Genomic DNA, 23,846 nt, shown 5'->3' with positions numbered 1-23,846 from the left:
GGCACAGGTTCCTGGGCTGTGTTCTGGTGAACCTGTGTCGCTGGAGGTGGACATTTTCAGAATCCAAGGTTTAAGCAGAGCCGCATTCAGATAAGAGTGAACTTTTGGAAGCAAATCCACTGGTCTCTTTGCAGCTCAGGACGTGGGCCTGGGAGTTCCGTTGTCAGGGGCCAGGCGGTGACCGCTGTACCAAGGAGGTGGCTCCGGCCACACTGAGGGACTGGGTGTGTGAGCCAGGCCTGGTGTTAGCACATGCTGTTGCCACTAACTGGGTCTCTTCCTCGCCCTTAAACATGAAGCTTCTCCTCCAGACGGCCTTGCCTCCATTCCCTGCCTCCCCTTCCCGGCTCAGGGCCCCCCTCAGCCCTGCTCCCTCATGGCACCAGCAAACTCCAGTTTTCCGGGCTGTGTGTCCACATGGCGGAGGGCCCCTTGCACACCGACTCATGCTGACTCACCTTGCTGAGTCCAGGGCCCAACACAGGGCGTGGCACTCAGCAGACGCCGGGAGAGGAAAAAAGACAGAAGAGAAAGAAAACCACCTGCGTTAACACGTAACCACGCGCACGCATAACTACATGCATACGGGTATTCCTCTCCCGATGGAGCAGAAAGCACATGGAATTTGCAGTCCAACGGACCTCGTCATGTCCCTGCCCTGCCCTGCCATGGGGCAGCTTGTGAACGGGAGCAAGTCACTTCCCTCCCGGAGCCCGGTTTCCCGAGCTGTAATGGGGGCTCATCAGATGACCCTGCAGGATTTCTGTACCCCAAGTCCCAGAATACAGCAAGGCCTCGAGGCCTGGGAGCTGCTGCCACCGCCATTCCTGGTGCTGGAACGCTTCATAGACCTGCAAAGGGCCGGCCGCGCGCAGCACTGGAGAGGGTGGCGAGGCCGGCGGCCAGGCCCCCGTGTGCCTGCCCAGGTGGAGTTTTCATTATGAAGCAGAGGTTCCCACTGTCTGAGAATCAACATTCACCCAGGGATTCCTTTCCTTTTCTTTTCCTCCAGCAACACTCAGGATTCCCAGAGGGGAGCAGTGCTTAGATCAGCGGTTCTCAACCTGTGGGCTGCGACCCCTTTGGTGGTCGAACGACCCTTTCACAGGGGTCGCCTAAGACCATGGGAAAACACATATATAATTACATATTGTTTTTGTGATTTGCCGGGAGCCGGTCCATCCTTGCTGCTTGACACAGTTGCTGCAGGAAAGAAACATCTGCACAACATATGTTTCAAGGGACCTGGCATATATAGCATACTGTTCTTAATATGTTTGCTCCCTTTAGCGCCATGTGTTTTAACCAAGGTCACCTCTCCGAGAAAGGTTATTTCCCCAGGTGGGGATCTTTCCCTGAGGTTAGGGAGGGGATACAACCCCTTAATTAAGTGCCAGGTGGGTAGTTAAGCTACATAATCTTTACTCCCTGGAATGGAGATAAGAAACGCCCTAACCTTTGTAATAGAAATTGACAGGATTAAAATCGGCTGGTATAAATACGGATGTAACTAGACAATAAACATCAGATCCTCATCAGTTCCTAACCAGAACTCCAACCAGAACTTTGGCTGGAGATCCTGGCTAGAGGTCCTGACTAGGCTGCTGATCAACTGAAGGCTGTCTTCGTGTCATTCCTTCTTCGCCGACTCCGTCCACACCTTTGGGGACCCCTGGACCCGCTGGGATTGGACCCCAGCAGTGATTAATCACTATGCTTTAATTATGTTCAATTTGTAACAAGGAAATTGGGGGTCACCACAACATGAGGAACTGTATTAAAGGGTCGCGGCATTGGGAAGGTTGAAAACCACTGGCTTAGATAATTCACTGTTCATCACCCGAGCTGCACAGGGAAAGGTCCCCTCTTACCAAACACAGCAGAGCAGACACGAGGGCAGTGGGCGGGAAGGGAGCTTTGCAAGATCTGACCTTGCGCTTTCGGAGGAAAGGCAATGGCTCTCTGGTTTCCCACCTGAGCCCACCTTCTCCCAGAGGAGCGTGCGTTGCATTCACTTATTCACCCCTTCAGTTCTTCACCTCCCAGCGCTCAGGACAGCCGCGCCAGGCTCGGGGCTGGGCGCCAGGAGCGGGGCTGGGCGCCAGGAGCAGAGCTGCACAAGACCCATCCTTCGCCCCAAGTAGCTCAGATTCCTCCCGGGAGTCCGCGCGCTGTTTTAACAAAGGGCCAGATAGTGGATGTGTCAGACTTGGCCGGCACGCGGTTTCTGCTGTAACTCCTCCTTCTGGCTGTGTCGGCACCAAAGCACGGAGACAACAGGTAGGCGAGTAGTTGACAACGGTGCGCGAGGGTCCCTTCCCCACATCCTCGCCAGCACTTGGCGCTTGTTGTCTTTTTTATGAAGCCGCTCTGACAGGTGCAAGGAGACCTCCCGTGGGGGCAGAGAAGCGCATTTATTTTATTTTTTTATTTTTAAAATATATTTTATTGATTTTTTACAGAGAGGAAGGGAGAGGGATAGAGAGGTAGAAACACCGACCAGCTGCCTCCTGCACACCCCCCATCGGATGTGCCCATAACCAAGTTACATGCCCTTGACTGGAATCGAACCTGGGACCCTTCAGTCTGCAGGCCAACGCTCTATCCACTGAGCCAAACCCGTTAGGGCAGAAGCGCATTTAAAAGCGCGTAGGTGATGTGGGAGTGAGAATACGGGATGCCTCCCATTCTCCGACACGTTATAGAAACATGTGAGCTGCCGCTCCTTACAGACCCTCAGAAAACAGTCCCTTCCTAGCGCCCCGCCTTCCTACCCCGCCCCGCAGACACCCCAGGTTGGGTTAGGGCCGGCGGCAAAGGCAAGCTCAGCCTCACTCCTGCTTCTGAAGGTGAAAACCCAAGGCTCAGCGAGACCTGAGCGGACACGCCTGTCTGCCCGGCGTTGGCCCCGGCATTGCAAAGCGGCACGCCTCCTACCTCGGGAGGCACAGGAACGAGACGTTCCTGGTGGGATCATCACAGCGGCTCTCCACACCATTGCTTCGGGCGGAGAGGCTGAGGCTTGGAGAGGGACAGACTGGCCTAGGGTCACACTCGGAGTGGAAGCGAGGCTTGACCCAGCCTCCCAAGGCACCGGGCTGGCCACTGAGACACGCGCCCGTTTCATTTGTGGGAGCTTTGCTCCTGCCTGCATCTCCTGTTTCTGATTCTCAGTGGCTGAGCAATCCTCTCACGATGAGACAGCAACGGAAATCATAGCGGGAAAGAATCTAAATGTGCCCACCGCCCCGCGCACCTCGCCCATACACACAGAGACTGTAACAATAACAATAATAATAGTGAGCGCTGCCCTTGGCATGCTTTTGAAAAGCAATTGTCTTATTATCTGCTGTAAAGTGCCAGGGCCCCCAAATTGCAAAGCAGTTCCCAGAACTGTCTTCACATGCATTTGGGAGTAAATGTGTTTCTTGTTTCTGAACAAGCCCGGAGCGAGGGAAGGAGCGTCTTGAAAGCCGTGTCTTTCACTTTTTAAGAATCCAGCCGAAGCACCAGATAAGTCACAGCTGAGGGGCTTGGCGTGGCTGGTCTAGACCGACTTCACCAGCTGTCTCTCCCGCCTCCAGCCAGCGCTGGCCATGGAGGTGGCCGCCACGGCCATTGAGGGAAACTGAGGACCCGAGAGCCAGGGGCTTGCTTACTCCTGTGCTGAAGACCCACCAGGTCTGGGGCTGTGCTGAGCCCTTTTCACGTGTGAGAGGACGCAAAGGGCTGACCACAGGCTCCGGAACCAGCCTGGCTGGGTCTGAAGCAGAGCTGCCTACGGGGGGTGGGGGGGGGGGGTGGGGGTGGGGGGGTGGGGGGTGGAGCTGGGCTCAGTCTCTGACCCTCTGCCTCCCTTCTCCTCTGCAAAATGGCCATAAAGGGGCCTATCTCGTGGGACTGTGTGAGCTAGGGCCTGGGAAGCCCTTAGCACAGTTCCTGATACACGGGAGAGCTCCCTGTGTCAACCATGATATTACTGCCGTCTTATTTAATCCGCACGTGCACCCTGCCAGAGAGGGGTTCTCGTCCTCTCCCGGGAGACGGGGAAACTGGGGCTCAGAGTAGTAAGGGACTGTGGCTGGGAAATGGCCGGCAAGTTGGGTGTAGCCCAGCGAGGCTCACTTCCAGCCCATGGCTCTCTGCCCAGGATTGCTCTCAAGACTCACTGTCCAGTTGAACAGTGTCCCACAAGTAGAGATTCGGAAGTGCCATCCCCATAGGACAGTGGCAACAACCAGACACACAACAGCTGGTCACAGTCAATTCTGCTGTTACATCCATCATTCAAGCCACTCACTCACACACCCACCCATCCATTCACCCCCCATCCACACATCCACCTACTCACCCATTCACCCATCTGTCCACTCACCCCCCCATCCACATATCCACCTACTCACCCACCCACCCATCATCCACTCACCCCCCATCCACACATCCACCTACTCACCCACCCATCCACCTGTCCATTCACCCCCCATCCACACATCCACCTACTCACCCACCCACCCACCATCCACTCACCCCCCATCCACACATCCACCTACTCACCCACCCATCCACCCGTCCATTCACCCCCCATCCACACATCCACCTACTCACCCACCCATCCACCCGTCCATTCACCCCCCATCCACACATCCACCTACTCACCCACCCACCATCCACTCACCCCCCATCCACACATCCACCTACTCACCCACCCACCCACCCGTCCATTCACCCCCCATCCACACATCCACCTACTCACCCATTCACCCACCATCCACTCACCCCCCATCCACACATCCACCTACTCACCCACCCATCCACCGGCAGTAAATCTTCACAGAGATCATTCTCTTTGCCTCTCCCTGTGATCCTGCCAAAGCCTGTAAACTAGGACCACGTGGCACTGCAGACTGAATTCTGTACTAAGTGCTAGGGGGACAGAAAAGGAGTGCCTGGCAGGTCTTAACACAGACGTATATCCTTTATCTTTGGCATCCAGAACACATTCACCACTTACCTTCCTTACCCGCCCCCCGCCCCCCACTCCCCAGCAAAGAGATCACTTATGAGACAGATCTCAATCCTCGTCCAAGGCAAATGGACACGTCACTGTAAGCGAGACAACTCCAGCCTCCATCCTACCCGACGGGAATGTCTTTCTTCCTCGCGGGGTGTGGTTCAGTCTCAGGGGGCAGGTCTGGCAGCCACCGCCAGAAGGTCTTGGCCCAGCAGTTGGCCCGGGTGGCGCGGGCTGTCTAGTTTTGTGGCTGGTGGGGCCACACCACTGCATCTCTGAGGGCTCATGATGCATGGCCATCTCTACCTCGGACAGGCATCCCACGGCTGGTCCTCCACTAGTTCTTCCAGATGCAGAATGGGGGCGCTGACAAGGAATCGGGGGTAAAGAACTCCCTCTTCCCGAGTGCTTTCTCGGCCGTGGCTGCTGCACTAAACCTCTCCCCTCGGGAGCGACTCAGCTCTCCCGATTCATGCTACAAACCTGCACACCTGCATGCATTACCCATGACCCAGGGCATCTGTGTTAGAAAGCATCCTATACAATACAAGTCTAATATGCAAATCGACCGAACGGCTGAACGACCCGTGGAACTACCGGTCACTATGACGTGCACTGACCACCAGGGGGAAGACGCTCAACGCAGGAGCTGCCCCCAGCCCACAGGCCCTAGGCCAGCCAAGGCAGGTGCCAGTGCTTCCTGCGCCCTCCCCCCTACCTCGCACGCCATCCCTGATCACCCCACAGATCGTCCCTGATCGCTGGCCAGGCCTAGGGACCCTACCCGTGCAAGAATTCCGTGCATTGAGCCTCTAGTTCAGGTATAATGCTATGTGCTCTGCCTAGAACTAAACCTCCCCTAAATTCTTAGGGAGTCATGCAAAGAGGTAGGGGGGTCAGGACCTTGGGCCCGTGGCTTCTCACAAGGCCAAAGAGCTCATTCTGTCACCCCACCTTGGCCTCCGCACATACCCGCCTGGTCTAGAGGAAGTCCCCCCGCCCCAGCCCCAGGGCCCACTTACTGGTATGTCCTGCCCGTGAGGACGGGTGTGGAACAGCCATGCTCTTGTTCCATGTCTTCCTAACCCAGCGGTTCCCAACCTGTGGGTCACGGCCCCTTTGGCGGTCGAGCGGCCCTTTCACAGGGGTCGCCTCAGACCATCCTGCATATCAGATATTTACATGACGATTCATCACAGTAGCAACATGACAGTTATGAAGTAGCAACGAAAATAATTTTATGGTTGGGTCACAACGTGAGGAACTGTATTTAAAGGGCCAGAAGGTTGAGAACCCCTGTCTAAAGCCTGATCGTGACACCTCTCCCTCGGTCTGGGACACCCAGGCACCATCCTGTGTGTCGTTCCAATGGCCCCCCCACTTATTTTCTGAGAGCCCCCTCTTCTCCCCTGGGAAGGATCACTGTGCAGTGGGCCAGAGGTCGGAGGAGGAACCCACAGGCTGTGGGGACATTTCATAGGCTCATTCTGGGCAGTAAAGGCGACAGATGCAAAAGTGCCCAGCACCGTGCCTGGCACATAGAAGCACCAATAAACTCCAGCTCCTTCCCCATTCCTCAAACCACTTAACTTTCTTTGAAACTAAACTTCTCCTCGCCCTTGACTTCAAATGTCACATCGTTAGCCCCTGCACGATTACTAATCCACTCTTGCCTAGTGCCTCCCACATTCCCTTTGTTCGTGTTAAAGACGACTCTTCTCACCCGGCTCCGTCTTGCTGCCTCCTACACTGATTAATTCAGCTGGATTGAAAAAGAGGCCTCGCTCTCTTCCCGAAGACTCCAATTACTCAATCATCCCAGAACCAGGGCCGCGTGGTGGGGAGCGGCGCGGCTGCTGTCAGCCCTAAAGCAGAGAGAGCTCGGCCTGTGGTTTCCCTGTGGTTCGCTTCTGTAAGCTCCTCTGTAGGACCTTCGCTCGTAGGGTGTTGAGAATTTTGCAAATAACCTCAGGGGAGTCTCCGGGGCAAAGCCTGACCCACAGGTGCAACGTAACATGAGCTTAAGGCACTAGACAGCAGGCAGGCAGGTTCGGATCTGCAGAGGCCACTTGGCCTTCTACGTATAGAATGTACTGAATTCGTCACCAGGCAAGAGCAGAACACACATCCCCCTCAGGCTCACATGGAACCTTCACCGAGAGAGGTGACTTCCTGGGCCATAGAACAGAACCCTCTGAAACATGTTTAAAGACTAGAACGACACAAAGTCTGTTCTCAGACCACAATGGAGCTAAACTGGAAACCAATCACAAAACGGTAACTTCCAAACATTTCCAAATCAAACAGCACATTTCTAAACAGCACGTGGGCCAAAGAAATGTCCAGCAAAGTGAAACATATTTGAACCAAATGAAAGTGGAAAACATGATTCTCAAATTGTGTGGGATATAGCAAACACAGTCCTTCAGTAGAAATTTATGACACTGAGCGCATATGTTAGAAAAAAAGGAAGATCTACAATCAATCTAGTTCCTTTGAGGAACCAGAGGACCAAGGTTAACTTAAGCCTAACGCAAAAAGAAGAAAAGAAATAATAATAGGTCAAGAGCCGAAACCAATGTCAGTGAAACAGAAAACAGAAAAACGTGAAAGCAAAGCAATGTTACCAAAAGCGGATTGTTTGAAAAGATCGATAAAATTGATTTCAAAAAACAGAAAGAGAGGAGAGAAGATGCCAACTGCAGAATCAGAAGCAAAAGAAGGGGCATCACTGCTGACTCCCTGGGCATTAAAAGGTTAAAAAGAAATCCGAGCCGCTCTAGGCCCACATGAAATGGACCAGTTTCTTGAAAGACAAAAACTACCAAACTTCTACAAGGAAACCCAAGTAAACTGGGGCCCTAGCCAGTGAGCATCTCGGGCACCAGTTCCTGACTGTAAGCAGGCTGATGTGAGAGGTAAACGCAGGGGAAGGGGGGGGGGGGGGGGGACAGGGGACTGCAGGCTGATGTGAGAGGTAAACGCAGGGGAAGGGGGGGGGGAGGGGACAGGGGACTCTGTACTGTCTCAGCTACTTCTCTGCAAATCGGAAAAAACTCTAAAATAAAAATTTTATCATGAAAAGGCTAGAGGCCAGTACTTCTTTCTTGACAAGGCACAAACTCTCGCCTCCCCCCGCCTTTTCCTCCCCGATTCTCTGTTGAACCCGGAACCTCTGTGAAATGCGCATCTGTATGTGAATGATGGTCAGAGTGAAACCAAGAGAAATACAGCCGGCCACAGAGTCCTCAGGGTCTGTCCCAGTGAAGCCAGAGGGAGGGAGCAGAGGTCCCGTGACCGGGGACCCCAGCTCCCGGAAGCACGTGGCGGTCAGCATGAGCCGGTGCTCGGAGCAGGCCCCCAGAGAGCCTGCCTCAAACACGCTTGTGTCTGAATAAGCGTCTGGATCTCACGAGCCGTGTCTATGGGACCGGCAGCCACTCCTCCTGACCCACATTTGGCCTCAGCGTCCCCTCCGCACGTCACTTGCTGCTCTAGTCTCCTGCAGGTTCCAGAGTCTCCGGCTTCACACTAACATTTGTTCCTCCTCTCAGAATAAGAACTCAAAGGAGGAAGCCCCTCCCCTCAATCCTGCCCTACATGCTCCTCGCCTCACCCTCTGAACGTTCCACCCGAACTCTAATCTCTGGGATCGTCCTAAACGAGCCTGCGGGAGCATTTAACATCAAAATGTCACGGAAACATGTAACATCTACACTGAGTGGCCGGATTATTATGACCGCCCCATCAGTACAATGAAGTGAATTAGTTATTCAAATAATAATAATAAAACCTTGAGAGTATTTGCTTAGGAAGTTTTCAATGTTCAGTGTTTTTGGAAGTGTCCATGAAGTACCGATGGGGTGGTCATAATAATCTGGCCACTCAGTGTGTGTCAGTTTTGAGAAAAAGAGAATGTGGAAACCTCCCGAAAGGATAAAGCTAAGAACAAACGTGAGGGTGTTTTTCTGTTTTGAAATCATCCGCAGCGGTGTGTGTCGCTGTATGGACTGCACAGTAGACGGAGAAGCAGTAACAACCCGGGGAGGGTGCGAGGGCGAGAGGGACTGGGACGGGGCGACAGCGGCCTCGCGGGCTATGCCGAACAGCACGTGGCATTCCTGCTCTCCAATAGGGGAAAAATTCTCGCAGGAGTTTGTTCAAGGCCAAGGGTGGGAGGTCCCCCGAGCTCTGAATTTTACAAAAGCGTCCAAAGGTATTCCAGACCGGACGGGGAAGTGCACTGGTCCCTGAATATGGCAAAGAAACCGCAACAGTGAAATTATGAATCATTTCAAAACAACGTTTAAAAATTCTTTTTTGCATCAACAAAATGATATTTACAAGGGAGAGGGAGCACTTTCCTATGTGACTGTGACGTGCTCCGGGGCCCCAGGCGGGAGGAGGCGGGGTCTGTAAAGGTCTCACACAGCCTAGGCCCTGTGGAGGGTTGCTCTCGCCCCTCCCAGGACGTCACATGGGTCCTCACTAGGGACTCTCAACCCAGGGGCCCCAGGGACCCCACTGTGAGTGCTTCTCATCATTCCCCAGAAGCGGAACAGCCAAACTGCTTTCACTTATCCCGGGGCCACAGGGCCTCGTATTTCCTACCTGAGATGCGGCTGAGCAACCAAATTCTTCCAAAATTGGGCTTAGTGGAAACTCAGTTAAAGGGGCCCCTTCTGTGGGGAAACAGACCCCGTGTGGGGGAGGAGGGCCGTGTCCAGGGGCTTTGGAGCAGGTGGAGCAGGAGTCCCCGCTGTGCACCTGTCACGGAGCCTCCTCCAGCCAGTCCTGGCCTCACCCAGCCTGAGCCAGACCGGTGCGAACGCCCACCGACCTGAGCCCTGAGTGTGTGCAGTGTCCAGTCCTGCTCTCCCTCCAGGACCTGCCAAGGGCCCTGCAGCCACAGAGAGAGCTCCGTTTGCCCGCGGCCCAGGTCGGCGTGCCTCCTTAAAGACTGTGCTACCTGCACGTGTGACCCACGTCAGCACCAGCTGCTTGTAAAAACCTAGAATCATACGAAGTCAAAAGTGAAACCGCCCCTTTGCGCTCCCCAAAGCTCACCCTTCGGCCCAGAGGTGCCACTGTGTTCAGGGAGGTGGATATTTCCCCGAATCCTTTCCTACGTATTTCTGTGAAAAATAAACACTTCTCACACTGTGTCACGTAGAAGGGACAGGATCGTCCATGTTGCTTTGTAACTTGCTTTCTCACTTCATGACCGTCCTTCCGTAGCAGCGCCTACGTCTCTACCTTTCCTTTTCACTCACACGCGCCATAGACCCTGCGTTGTAGCTACTCACTCCCCTATTCCCTGGACACCAGGTGTCGCCAGCGGCTTTCACAGGCCCAGCCGCATCCTGCATAAGGCACCCGGAGCGCACAGGTGACGATGCCAGGAAAGCGGACTCCCAGCAGTGCAGCTGCTGCTCACACTGTGGGCACGTTTCAGAGTTTGGCTGTTCCGACCAAATTTCCCTCCCAACCAGCAGTCCCGTGAGCAGGGCAGCAAAGTGCCTGTTCGCCATCCCAGGCCCATGGTGCTGCTGTTCTGCCGGCGCCGCCCCGTCGGAGCTCTTACACTTTAAACTGTGCGTCCCCGAGAGCAAGCGGGTCGGCTCCGGTTTCAAATGGGTGCAATCGGTGCTTCCTAAAAAATCGACAGTGAAATGTGTGTTTGCCCTGGAAGTCCTGTGACCGGGCTCTTTAAACACAAAGCCGCCTGGCTGCCCTGGCCCCTCCCCGAGTGGACCCTCTCTAATCCCCAGGAGCACGTGGTTTTACCGCAGCCCGAGCAGCCGGCTGGGAAAAGCCACATCTGCTTCGGCAGAATTAGCGGGGAGCTGCCTCCCGCCCCCTGCTCCCAGCTGAACAGCAAACAGCAGTGTGTGTTAAAGCAGCGTCACCCCAATGGGGCCGGGCATTACCTTAATTACATCAACATGTGTGTGACGCTAATACCTCTGGCCTAAAAACTCAGCCTCAATCAGCACGCGTGTGGCCAGACCATCTCGCCGTGGGCTGCTGACATCTGCTTGGCGTCTCCTCCTCCTCGTGTGAAAGGGTTGATCACCCTCGGTCCATGCATTTCGACGGAGAGGGAGCCTGAGCTTGCCGTTCACGGACTATTTCCGTTATTTTCCTGCGACGTGTCGGGGATGCAGAAACCCAACCGCAGAGAAAGCCAGCCCTTGGAACCTCAGCGGTGTCGACCCCACAGTGAAAGTTAAGGTGTATAATGAGTAGCTGCCTAACCCTTTCGTAAAGTCATTCATTCGCCCACTTGTTTAAAAACTGTATTAACTTGGGCACCTCCTGGCGCCAGATATGCTGGGCCCTGGGAGCAGGGTTGTAAAGGACACCCCCCTGAGGACCAGGAGACACGGACAGATGGATGGACGCGGACAGACAGACGGCACGTCACAGGACGCATGTGTGAGGGCAGGCCGCCAGCCTGGGGACCGCCAGGCCCAGGAGGGAACCAGGTGAGGCTGGCACCTGAGAGGAGGCACAGGCAGATGGAGGAGGGAGGAGGAAGGTGTACCATGGGAAGAAGAGCAGAGGGCGCCGCCACAGGGGCTAGGAGAGCAGCAGGTGCACGTGGCCGGGAGGGCGTGAGCACGGGAAGGGCTCCTGTTCACTCCCAGCGATGATCACACCCAAAATGTCAATCACCTGACCACGTGACTAACTGTCCAGAGGCAATGAGGGGGCCAGCAGAGAGTGGAGATGCCCGAAGCAATGAGCCTGACAGCCTGTTGGGCCTCCTGGGACCACACCTTCTGCTGAGTTTAAATTCAGTCTCTGCTCCGTGTCCGGCATCGGGAACGTGAACCCGGTGCCCACGCCAGGCCTCTTGTTTGCAGGCGCTGGACTTCCTACCTCAACTGTCCTCACCCCGTTTCTGCCAAACTCCCGTCCATCCTCACGCCCACCTCCCCGCCACTGCCTTCCCCACCCACGCCCATTCCCACACACCCCCGGCAGCACCAACCCATCCGCTCACCCCGTCCCCACACCCCTTCCCAAAGCGGCACTGGCGTAGATAAATATTTGCTGAATTAGTGTGAGTGTGCCCTGATCAAATTGACCCCTGAAAACGGTCATTTCAACCCTTGAATATGCCACCTCCCCCATTCTGTTCTCTTTGAGCCCCACATGGGGTCATGTTTGGGTAAAATAAATATCTTCTTGGCTTCAACCTTGTGCTCTGTCCTATTTGTCCTATTGTCATTGCTCAAACACGATCACTTTAGTCTTGATAATGCCTGAGCCCAGATAACGAGATGGGTACCCAGGGTTTTATTATCTACGTTTGGAAAGCATTTAAAATGTCGATCACAAAGAGCATTTTTAACCACCATGTTTGAGGTGATTTGGAGCCCCCTTGATCAAGTCCCTCACTTGGTTGGGATTCGTTCCTGGTAAACAGGACAGGTTTCTGACCGAAAGAATAAGATTTAAAGGCCGACAGGCCTCCATTCAAACCTGCCCATGTGTTACTGGCGGTGCCACCTTGAACACATTCCCTGCCCTCTCTGGATATCCATTATTTTGACCTGTACACTGGGGATGATAACCACGGTGCCCGCCGTGTAAGACAGAATGAGAGAATGAATGGACGGTGCTGGCACGGTGCCAGGGAGCTGGTTCCTGGGACTCCATAGAGTAATGGTCCTCAATCTTCCTAATGCCGTGACCCTTTAATATAGTTCCTCGTGTTGTGGTGACCCCCAATTTCATTGTTACAAATTGAACATAATTAAAGCACAGTGATTAATCACAAAAACAATATGTAATTATATATGTGTTTTCCGATGGTCTTAGGCGACCCCTGGGAAAGGGTCGTTCATCCCCAAAGGGGTCGCGACCCACAGGTTGAGAACCACTGCCATAGAGCATCACCTGGGGAAAAAACAGTTTCTTTCTCCAAACATTTTACTTTTAAAACGTTCTTCGGTGACAATCCATTTTCTCTCTGTCTCCACTCTCAGCTCCATAAAACACCGGACAGTATGACTAACCTCTAGCATTCAGCACATGGCCTGAAACATAGGACGTGCTCACAACCCGTTGCTGACTGCAAATGGCATCCATGACCTACATCAACACACAGTGTGTGTGTGTGTGTGTGTGTGTGCAGATGTGTGTGCACATGTGTGTGCACAATAGCCATGTCCCACCCCAGGGAACGCAGGCCTCACAGACCACGTGGCAACATCAGTGAGAGCCTCGCAGACCTGCCATGTGCACCCACCACTGAGACAAACTTCACCGGGATGGCGGCTCGGCGCTCCCTGCTCTGACCTGGTCATTCCTTCCTCCGTCCGACCAAGGTTTCAATCATGAGATGCTTTCACTCTCCATCCACTCACAGTCTAGAGCAGTGATGGCGAACCTTTTGAGCTCGGCGTGTCAGCATTTTGAAAAACCCTAACTTAACTCTGGTGCCGTGTCACACATAGAAATTTTTTGATATTTGCAACCATAGTAAAACAAAGACTTATATTTTTGATATTTATTTTATATATTTAAATGCCATTTAACAAAGAAAAATCAACCAAAAAAATTAGTTCACGTGTCACCTCTGACACGCGTGTCATAGGTTCGCCATCACTGGTCTAGGGAGAAGGAGGTAGGGGCCTGACCATGAAGGGCCCGCCACACACGGCATGTTCTCTTCCTGAAAGGGGTTGGGAGTCGTCAGAAAATGTTACACAAGGGCCTACCACGGTCACGTTCGCACTTTATAAATAACACTCCTTCCACGTTCTGACAGCAAAGAGAACGAAGGCGTGGGACACCTACCAGGGGAACCTATCAGGCTTATTTCGCCCAGAAAGGATCTCATGTCTAGTACTGTCAAGCCAAAAAAACATCTTAAAAATCATTTCTCTGAATCCCCTTTATTGTTGAGATGAAAGAAAAAAAACACCGTATTTTCAAGGAGTGTGGCTTATCCAAGTCATTTATCTTTTAGAAGAAAATTTAGATTAAATTTAAAATTTACAACCCAGTCCTCCGAGGACCCCCCAGCACCTGTCCCTTTGCCGGCCTTTCTGCTGTGGAAGCTGGAGGTGGGCTCCCTTCCCGGAACCCAGCTCACGGCGGCGCCTTTGCCGTGGCTGGACACGCTGACCGGGTTGGGGAGCTGGGAGAGCATCTAGTGTCTGAGCATGAGAAAAAACGGAACTGGTTTTATCCATTTTCTCATAGTGATTAAACAGTTAAACCCTTTTAAATCAGAGATTATTCTGGAGCCTCTAATACTATATAAATTACAACTCACAAATCTTGAATGATGTAACAGACTCAAGACCAAATGCTGCTTTTTTACAAAAATGCTACACATCACATGCAAGTTACTTAACAGAACCAAAGGCCACATGGCTAGACGGGCCGATAATGACCTGCAGAGGGGTTCTCGGGCTGGGGCGCTCCCCATCCCCTCGGTCCTCCACAGGCTGATAGGGAAACCCCAAAGAAGCCCACAGAGCGCCTCTCAGCTGCCTGAGATGCAGTCTCCGCGTCACGGGGCCCATTCCCCCAGAGACCACAGGCGCCTGATGGAGCGGCAGCAGATCCCAGTTTCCCCGGCCCAGACCGGGCTGGCCCGCCGCTCGATCCCTGAAACAAATCCTGCAAGGCACCTAGGTTTCAGATGAACACACTGTGGACAGATTCGGTTCATCGATGTCGAGTGGTACATTCAGGCAGCTGTCTTAACCACCCAGATATCAGAAGCCACTCGCTTTGGAGCACCAGGTAACTGCAGCCAAAGAAAACGGTCGGCGTCTGGGAGAATCCCAAGCCACCTGTTCTCTCCAAGTCAGTGCATTTGCTGCAAGCAAGCGTGCACGAAGCCGGGTGCAGAGCAGCCCCCTTCTTACTACAGCAATCGTGTCATCAACCCCTTCCAAGCCCAGATCCTGCCAGGTCAGCAAGCCCCATGCTCGGCGCCCTCACGGACCCTCACAGGAGCCCGCACATCTATCTCCATTTCACAGACGGGCACACAGGCTCAGAGACGCACAGACATCCGTGGACACTCACAGCCTGAAAGTGTAGCTGCAGTGAGGACCCGTGGTCGCCAGAGCAACGCCTGTGCAGCCTGCATCCCAGGCCGGGTGTGTGGACAGGCTGGTGCAATGCTGGGGCGCCTCAGGATGCAGCCCCCAGGGAGGGACCCTTCCCAGAGTCCCTGGGGCTGGACTGGGTACTGGCCGCCTTTTTGAAGAGACCCCTCATTGGCACATTAATCCAGAGGCTTTGCTCCTATTCGGTGGATTTGGACGACTGAGCCTCAGACACTGACTTGCCCAGGTCCCAGGGGAAAGCAGAGCCATCCTATGTAATAAAAGCCTAATATGCAAATTGTCCCCTCTACCGGGAGTTCGACCAGGGGGCAGGGCTGGCTGGCCAACTGCCCGCAGCTCTTCCCCCTGGCCAGCCCTGCCCTGCTGGTGGCGGTAGGCGGCCGGTGGAAAGGAGGCCCTGGCCGGCAGCCACTAGGGACCCTACTTGTGCACTGGGCCTCTAGTTCCTAAATAAACTCCAAATCCACGGCCGGAGCCCCTTCCTAAGGCCTCCCACCATTCCCTCACCGAGGGCTCTGAGCTACGGGACCAGGAGGGGGCTCCTCGGTCCAGAGGGGAAAGAGCCCCTCTGTTAACAGGACTCTGCCTTGCGAGGTGCTGCACAGCTATGCACTGTGTGCAGCTCGTCCCTGTAGCAGGAATGAAACGCAAGTCATTGTTGCGCTGCGTTCATGGTGGTGAGTGACATTCTCTGACAGAGCCTTTCAGCGAAACGAACATTTCATAACAGGCCCTTATCGATCCAACATGCCAGGAGCCCACGGCAGTCTTGTCCACAGTACACTGAATGGTATAACTGTGTAACATCATCTCTAGATACATCTTTAATTTCCACTCTGTGCCAACACAATAAAGGGGGAAGGCTTTTGTGCCCCATGTCATTGGCTGGACAGTGACAGCCCTGAACATTGGAGCTGGTGGTGCTGGACTTCCAATAAAAAAAAAAATTAAACTTCAGAGGAGAAAGATACGCAGGAAGTTCTGAGGCAGAGAGAAAAGGCCTCACGCGTTACGGGCGTTCGTTCTAGACATGTTCATTACATGCCAAAGCCTGGGGATGGCACATATGGAATTTAAAAGACGCCATCTGCCGTGCGAGGTTCCAAATTATAAACTTAACCCTTCAGCTCCGCAGCACCTGCTGCTCCGGAGTTCTCCTCTTAGGGATGAAAAGAAGGGGGAGGGACTACACATTAACTAAATGGGCAGGATGGAGGGGGTGCTCAATAAGACATTTGCTTAGCCCAGCATTACAACCGGTACATTTTCTCCAGGAAAAAAACCCAAAAAACAAAAAACCCCTCCTGTTCTATTTATTCTTAAAATGAACACTACACACACTGTGGCTATCATCAGTAAGAGTCCAAACCCAGCCGACAGCAGCCACAGCCTTCTCTGTGATGTTTCCATCGTCTAAAGTCCCTGGGCACTTTGAAAGCAAAAGCAGAGGTTTTTAGGAATCGTTCAAATCTGTGAAATGAAAAGTAGAGTAATTCCTCTAATAAGGAAGGGTTTCTTTTAAAAAAAAAAGAAAAAGAAAAGTCCTTAAGGCAGAAGGAAACAAGAGTATGTAGCCCGAATCAAAGACATCTCCTGCTTAAATGCTGACAGGCCACCGTGACATGCATTAAAAAGAAAAAAAGTGACAGAGCCTTGAAAATGCCCGCGATTCCTTACTCGCGGGGCTGACATGTTTTTGTCTCTAAAGCACATTTAACAAATGCAACACGGCTCATTCGGGGCTGATGTGAGTTCACAAAATAGTTTTATTAGATGTAAGAAAGCATACAGCAGTCCAGGTAGGAAACATCCACAATGCACACGCCACACGGACCTGCCGCGGGAGGTCACGGCCAGCAGCGTGCCCCCCGCTCCCCGCTTTATCTGCATGGCAAGTTCACGGCTTACCCGCCAGGAAACGCTGTCAACGCTGCACAGAAATTCCCTCAACATGCCCCGCGTGGATCAGCATCTCGCGAGGGTGACCAGGTGTCTTACAGTCCTGCTGGTGACAGAGGAGCGTGACCCAGAGCGTGGAGGGAGGGCTCGCGTTTGTCAAAAGAGATACTGGCAGCTCTGGGATGCTTGACACGCCCAGAGAGCAGGGTCTACTGTTTTTTTCCAAAAGAAGTGTCTTACCGGAGAGTGATCATGAGGCACTAGTTGTTAGGATACCATTAACATTTAGACTTTTAAAAAAGCGATTCTAAATGCAGATGAAAGCACTACAGAAGCAGCCGTGGTCTGTCCTGGTGAGAGGAGGGGCGGGACGCGCCCTCTGTCCACGGGGGTGGCTGCCGGGCGTGGGAGCGAGGAGACCCGCCGTCCGCACGGCACACGGAGCCAGGACAGCCCCTGCCTGGCTCAGAAAAGCTCTCTGACACGTGGGCTGAGAGAAGACATGAGAGGGCCGGTTACTTTACAGAAGTAGAAAGTGGCATGTGCTCTGTACTACCACTAAGATGACACAGTTCGAGCTGGCTTCTTACGCTGGCTTTTGAAAAGGTATTTACAGAACTGCAGGTCTCGGTCGCTTAAAAGGTTCTGAAAACAGTGGTAGCTACGCTTTCTGAAGTTTCTCACAATGTCTAGGCGGACAAACTTTCCCAGCATCTGTCAGCTCTCACCTCGTCTTTACTTATGCCCGTGGGTTTTACGGAATCGGCACAGGCTCCCTCCTATCGGTCTTGGCTGTGCTGCTGGGAGTGACACACGGGCACTGAGGATCTCAGAGAGTCCGCGTGCTTGTTCCCTTGGCTTATAAAGTGCTAGTTAAGGGGACAAAAATGTGACTGGAAGGTCTCAGATAACTCATTCGTGTGTCCTGTTAAATATGATAAATATAGATTTATTATAATAAGTTAAAAATATCCATATAGTACAATAAATAAATAAAAGCAATATACACAAAGCATCTCTCAGTTCTGAAAAAACAACAACAACAACAAAACAACAATCGCAGTCGCACTCTAAGGCTCAATTATTTTGGAGGAATCATTGAGGAAGGCGGGCACCTACCTTCATGCTAGGAGAGCTGTGCTCCGACCACCGTTAGCACCTGTTAGCACACGGCCCACTCAACCCTCCTCACTGCCTTCCCAGGAAGGTTTAATTGTTAAGTGAAGCGGCTCACTGTGGATTCTTTGCCTTATTTTTGAGTCCTAAGATAAAGAATTCGTTTCTAAAAATAAGTTTGGAGCCAAAGACACGTCCCTTGTGAGCCCTCACCTCAACATGTGTGGCTCTTTGATTCACCGGGAAGAACACAGAAAACACACCGGGATGTATGTTTAAATAGAGTTAGTTGTGTTGGAAGAAAACAGCAGAGGAAGGCTCGCCTGACACCCCGAGTCTCACCACCCCTTCGCTATTCATAGCAAGCCCCAGAGACCCCCTCTCGCTTTGGGGGTGAGCATGGCTGGCAGGAGTCCCCTCGGAGTTCAGGTTGGGTGCTGTCCATTTTGTGTGATGGGCTGGATCTTTCCTAGGGAGACATCCGTGTCATAGTCCAAGATGACAGACAGGGCCGGGGACAGCCGCTCCGGGGGCTTGGCTGTTCCGCCTGCCTCCTCCTTCTTCGGGTCCTCGGAGGAGCCCACGGCATGTGGGATCAGGTACACCAGGTGGCAGTCCTTGGAGATGGAGCCTCGAGGCTCGTGATGGCTGGAGAAGACCGCGCCCCCGTTGTTGTTGATGCTCACCGTCTCTATGGCATTATTGGTCGCAGGGCAGAGTCTGTAGCATCCCAGGAGGGTTGAAAATGCCTTCCGGAAATCGGCATTAAAGGCGTAAATGATGGGGTTCAAGGAGGAATTAGCCCACCCAAACCACACGAACACGTCGAAGGTGATGGCGTCGATGCAGAAGGGCTGGGTCTCCCCGGTCCCGCAGAAGGGCGCCATGCAGTTCAGGATGAAGAAGGGCAGCCAGCAGCACACAAACACTCCCATGATCACCGACAGCGTCTTCAGAACCTTCGTCTCCCTCTTGAAGGACATCTTGAAGGAGCTCTCGGGCTGCGCACACTCCACGGGCTTCCCGTTGCCCGTCGTGGTCTGGCAATTCTTGGCGTGGACCGCCGCCCTCTCCAAGGCGGAGATGCGCCGGATTTGCTTCTGGGCGATCCTATAGATCCTGGTGTAGGTGACAATCATGATGGCCACAGGGATGTAGAAGCTTATCAGGGAGGAGGAAATGGCATAGGTCCTGCTCAGGCTGGAGTCACAGTTGTCTATGGTCTCACCCGGGGACGTGGCGTTGCCCTCGGAGAGACCGGTGGGCTTCGCCTTGTGCCAGCTGAGCTGCACGGGGATGAAGGAGATGAGCACAGACAAGGTCCACGCCACGCTGATCAGAATGAAGGCCGCCTTGGGGGTCATCTTCCTCTCGTAGCGGAAGGGGCTGGAGATGGCCCAGTACCTGTCCACGCTGATCACGCAGAGGTTGAGGATGGACGCCGTGGAGCACATGATGTCGAAGGCCACCCAGATGTTACAGAAGGACCCAAAGGGCCAGAAGCCGGCGATCTCGGCCACCGCTTTCCAGGGCATGACCAGGACAGCCACCAGGAGGTCCGATACGGCCAGGGAGATGACGAAGAAGTTGGTCACCTTGGACCGCAGGTGCCGGAACCTGATGACGGCGGCACAGACCAGTGTGTTCCCCAGGAGGGTGGACAGGATGAGCAGCGACAGGAAGCAGGCGGTGAGGACGCGGAAGGAGAAGTCCCTCTGTACCACCAGCCCGGCCCTGTCCATGGTGGAGGCGGTGGAGGTGTTCAGAGTCCTCATCTTCCGGGGAGAGCACGGGGGGCTCTGATGTCCCTCAAGCTCCTAAGCAGGGGTCAGCGGTCAGGGGTCAGGCGGTCCCTTGCTGCCCTGGGTGCAGGACCTCACTGGCGTTCTCTGTGAGGGCTGCACCACGGAGTGGCAGGAGCCTGCCCCCGGCTCCCAAGTCACCCCCTTGGAAGGAGCCGCTTGCTCTCTACGGCTGTCTGCTGACCCCCTCGCTCCAGGTCACTGTCATTGCCACCAGCTGGCCCTTCAATTCCCATGGAAAGCGGTGGCTTTGAGCGTATCCTACGCTTTCCATCCAGAGCCTGGGGGCCTCCCCCGAGCTAGTCAATTACAGTCACATTTTGGGGCTGAGGCGCAGCTGAAAATACACGCCTGGCTCCTCCGAACCCCTGGCTCCGCGCAGCTCCCCAAACACCCTGAAAAGCAAAGAGAAAGCAAAAATGCCAAGACTTGAGCACGTCGCACCTTTACGCTGCAAGCGCAGTCCGACTGCGCCAGCCACCTACCTCGCCTGGGGGAGGCTTGGAGAGCGCAGCTCCAGGATGCCCAGGAGATGTGCCCGGGTCCGGCCCCAGTCACAGAAACCCCCCGGGGGGTCTAGAGCCCGCGCTGCTCCTCTGCCCCAAAGGGCTAGGGATGGGTCGAGGCGGATGAGATCCGGGGGAAGGGCTCTGGGGCGCTTGGCAGCGCCTCGGGAAAGGGCATCTCCGGGATTAGTCACTTGGCAGCTTCTCCCCTTTGCTTACTTTCTGCCCCTTCCCCCAGCCAAACCCCAGGTGCCCCTTGGGCGACCTCTGGCCCCTCAGGGCAGGGCCCCGCGCTGCCCCCCGGGGCGCTGGCCACCACCTACCAGGAGCCACGGGAACGCGAGGCAGAGAGCCAGCCGAGTTGGCACCCAGCGGGCCGGCTGGTTCCCCAGGGCACAGCCCACCCACCGCTCCCGCCCGCGGCCCCTCCCCTGCCCTGGGGGCGGGCTTCGCTTGACAGGCAGAGTGGCGGGCAGCAGCCCCACGTGGTTCCCCAGGATGCGGGTGAGAAGAGTCAGGGGCGCTCAGGTGAGCACTGGACCGCCCCGGGTTACCCCCACCCCCAGCCTCAGGGCCCCCAGACCCTCAGACAACACGTGACAGGACCCTCAAGAGGCATCTGGCTACCAGAACCCAAAGTAAACGCGTGTGGCCGGGGAGCACAGCTCGCCGACATCGGAGCCCCTTTGGGCTGAGCCCAAGCCCTTCCCCAGGACCAACGCGAGCAGGGACCCTGCCTGCTTCCCACACATACCAACCCCCAGCGCACCCGCCCCCATCCGACCTGCGCTGCCTCCGGAGCCCCCAACTTGGGGAGACCTCCCCGCGGGCTGCTGTACTCACCGCGCCGTCAGGGCTCAGCGCCGCGGCTCGCCTGGCCCGCGCGCTCCGTGGCGCCCCGAGTGCGCTCGCTTCACCTCCCGCCTGGGTCGCGCGCTTCCAGGGCTGCGGTCCACGCCACCAACCCGGACTGCAGCCCGAGCCCTGCGCCCTCCCGATAGGAGAGCGTCCCAAGCCCAGCGCCACGCGCTCAGCGGGCCCGGGCGCCCTCTGCCGGCCGCTGCGGCTTGCCGAACCCCACTTGGCCCTGCCAGGACAGGACTCCCCCACCGGCTCCAGCATCCACCGGGGACCCACTCCGCCCTGTCCCTGATGCCGGAACCTGCACAAGGGGACTCCTCCGCTTAAAACACCTTAACAACAGACGAGGGTGAAAGTTCCTGTTGCTGGCACTGCCTTCATTGAACCTATATATTTCCCCGACCCCTCAGGACCTTCCAGGAGCAGGGGTGATGGGGTGAGAGGCTGCCAGGCTCTCGGAGACCAGAGAAAGTGGCACTTACAGAGCAGCCTTCGTGCCCCGGCACACGCCTTCTGCCATTCGCCCCTTAACACAGCCCCTCGGCCCAGCGGAAAGGTTCACAGGTGCCGGCTGCCCACCCACCTGCCTGTGCTTCCCACTGACCTGCCTACCTGGGGCTGCAGCTCTAGCAGAAGTCAGAGACCTAAGTAATGACCCCGGGCTGAGACGGGAGGGAAGGGCGAGGGGGGGCACGGAGGCCTGGCGGACAAGGGTGCCCCTGCGCCCTCCCCAGCTGCCCTGGGCAATGCCTGGAAGGTCAGACGGGGCACTAATTGTGCCTAAGTGACCCCATCCCCGTGGCTTTCTGTGCCTTCCTGGGTGGGGAGGAAGCACGGGGTTTCCTTGTCTCCACCCTCCGCTGCCAGTGCCCTTTCTCCTCTCCCAGCGGGGTCTCCTCTGTAAAGCAGAGACAATGTGACAGGGCTGTGATGAGTATTCAGTGGGATGGTGCTTGCGGAGGGCTCGGCACCGAGAGAGGCCTGGCCAGCCCTCCTGGCAGGAACCCGGGGCCCGTGCAGACGTGCAGCTTCACCTCTGTGAGAACCCTGTACCCCCAAATGAGGCTTCTGCCCATGACCCACTCCCAACTGCACGCAGGCTCAACGGAAGGGCTGCAGGACTGACACTGACCTCCTGTGCCTGCTCCCAGCTCTGGCCTCGCCGTCACTCCGTGACACCGCGGGCCCTGAGTCCTGGTCGCAGACACAATTTTTGCCTAAAGAACCACATTCTGGTAGAGCCATAAACCAGGCTCAGCGTCACACTCCCAGAGCCTCGACGTCACTTTCTCTTTCTCTCCCTTTGACTAACCAGCATGATCTCTCACGCTCTGGCCCCAGGCACGTGGGCCTGAACGTTGATCTCCCACCTTCTACCTGCGGCACCTGAACTGTTAGCACTGCGCCCCCCACAAACGCACAGAAAGGGGCAGTCAGCAGTAACGGGGAGGCAGGAAAGGGTGAGGAGAAACCCCCAGAGAACACGCTGCCGGGAGTGAGGTACAGGGGCTGGGGGTCAGGAGGAGGCCAGTCTGAAGGGTAAAAGGTCTGTCTAGTGACAGCCTGACAAGTGCCCTCAGAGTGCCCCCGGAGCCATAACCCTGGCAATGCCCACCGCCCCTCAGATTAAACAAGGACCCCGACCACAGGCAGAGCCCAGCCAGGGGCCCGTCTACATAAAGCCCAGTGGCCACTGGTCTGGTCTCAGGTGCCATCACATTCAATGAAACACCAGCTGAACAGCCTAAATGTCTTTGACATGAAATTTAAATATGAAGCAAAACCTTGTTGGGAACAAAAGACACTGACAGTGTGTGTCTTCGTATCTTCGTTTCTCTCCAGCTCAGCAGCTGCTGCAAAGGAGTCTCTCTTCCTTGGCCTGAAAATTCCCCTAAGTTCTCCCCAAACTAACCCTCACCGACCCTGTCTTCTCTCAGCTCGTGCACCTGACAGGCACAGGCCATCAGATCGACACACGTCACTCATCTGCTGCTCGAGAGGTAGATCGCGCTCACGAGGGAATTTCTGCCCTTTTCGTCTTTACTCAGAGCTCACAGAGGCCGGGACCCGGGAGGGAGCCCTGGGAGCACCTAAGGGGGTTGCTTCCTGTCACCAGGAAAACCAGCACACGGGCCAACCTCTCACGATGCTAAGACAGACACCTGTGCTCCCCCTCGGGCAGGCTGAGGTCACTGAGTTTTGAACATTGTTGCTGAGGGAACGGGGAAGGGTACAATGTCGCTTAAATCCCCGCGGTTTGTCACTTTGCATAGAGTGACTTTCAGACGGCCTTACAGTGTGGCTAGAGGTTTGGGTTTCTTCCTGTTTTTTTTTTTGTTTGGTTGTTTGGTTCTTCCTCTGGAAGCCATGCGAACAGAAGGCCTTGGTTTTGTTCTGTAAAAATCACCACCCCCCTCCAAACATAAGGAATGTGAATATAAACGCAAGCAGGTATTAGAATTAGATGCTGCTGGAGTGTAAATCCCAACACAAAAGCGCCTTTGTCTCCCAAATTGGCACGTCTTTAAGCTGCCCTGTGATGTTCCGCACT

The 23,846-nt window shown here is 54.9% G+C and overlaps 1 protein-coding gene across 2 annotated transcripts; it reads right to left on the bottom strand.

Moving 5' to 3' along the window:
* Positions 1-16,859: 16,859 nt before the first annotated feature.
* DRD1 (dopamine receptor D1) lies at positions 16,860-21,351 on the bottom strand. 2 transcript variants are annotated; one of them, XM_070417068.1, is made up of 2 exons: positions 21,278-21,351; positions 16,860-20,323 (listed from the first exon to the last, which is right to left on the bottom strand). In XM_070417068.1, the coding sequence occupies exon 2, from the start codon at positions 19,899-19,901 to the stop codon at positions 18,552-18,554; it is 1,350 nt and encodes a 449-aa protein (XP_070273169.1). In that variant the 5' UTR covers positions 19,902-20,323; positions 21,278-21,351; the 3' UTR covers positions 16,860-18,551. The 2 variants fall into 2 exon arrangements, with proteins under 2 accessions (XP_070273169.1, XP_070273170.1); XM_070417069.1 differs by lacking the exon at positions 21,278-21,351 and adding an exon at positions 20,758-20,795.
* Positions 21,352-23,846: the final 2,495 nt, after the last annotated feature.

The sequence above is a fragment of the Myotis yumanensis genome, unplaced genomic scaffold (genome assembly GCF_028538775.1).
Source record: "Myotis yumanensis isolate MYYU_CA2020_CCGP unplaced genomic scaffold, mMyoYum1.0.hap1 SCAF_5, whole genome shotgun sequence".
NCBI classification, from domain to species: Eukaryota; Metazoa; Chordata; class Mammalia; order Chiroptera; family Vespertilionidae; genus Myotis; species Myotis yumanensis.
This window is presented reverse-complemented; position numbering and strand designations above follow the sequence as displayed.

Excerpts from the sequence above, each read along its gene's own strand:
- DRD1 (XM_070417068.1), bottom strand. The coding sequence starts at position 19,901 with ATGAGGACTCTGAACACCTCCACCGCCTCCACCATGGACAGGGCCGGG.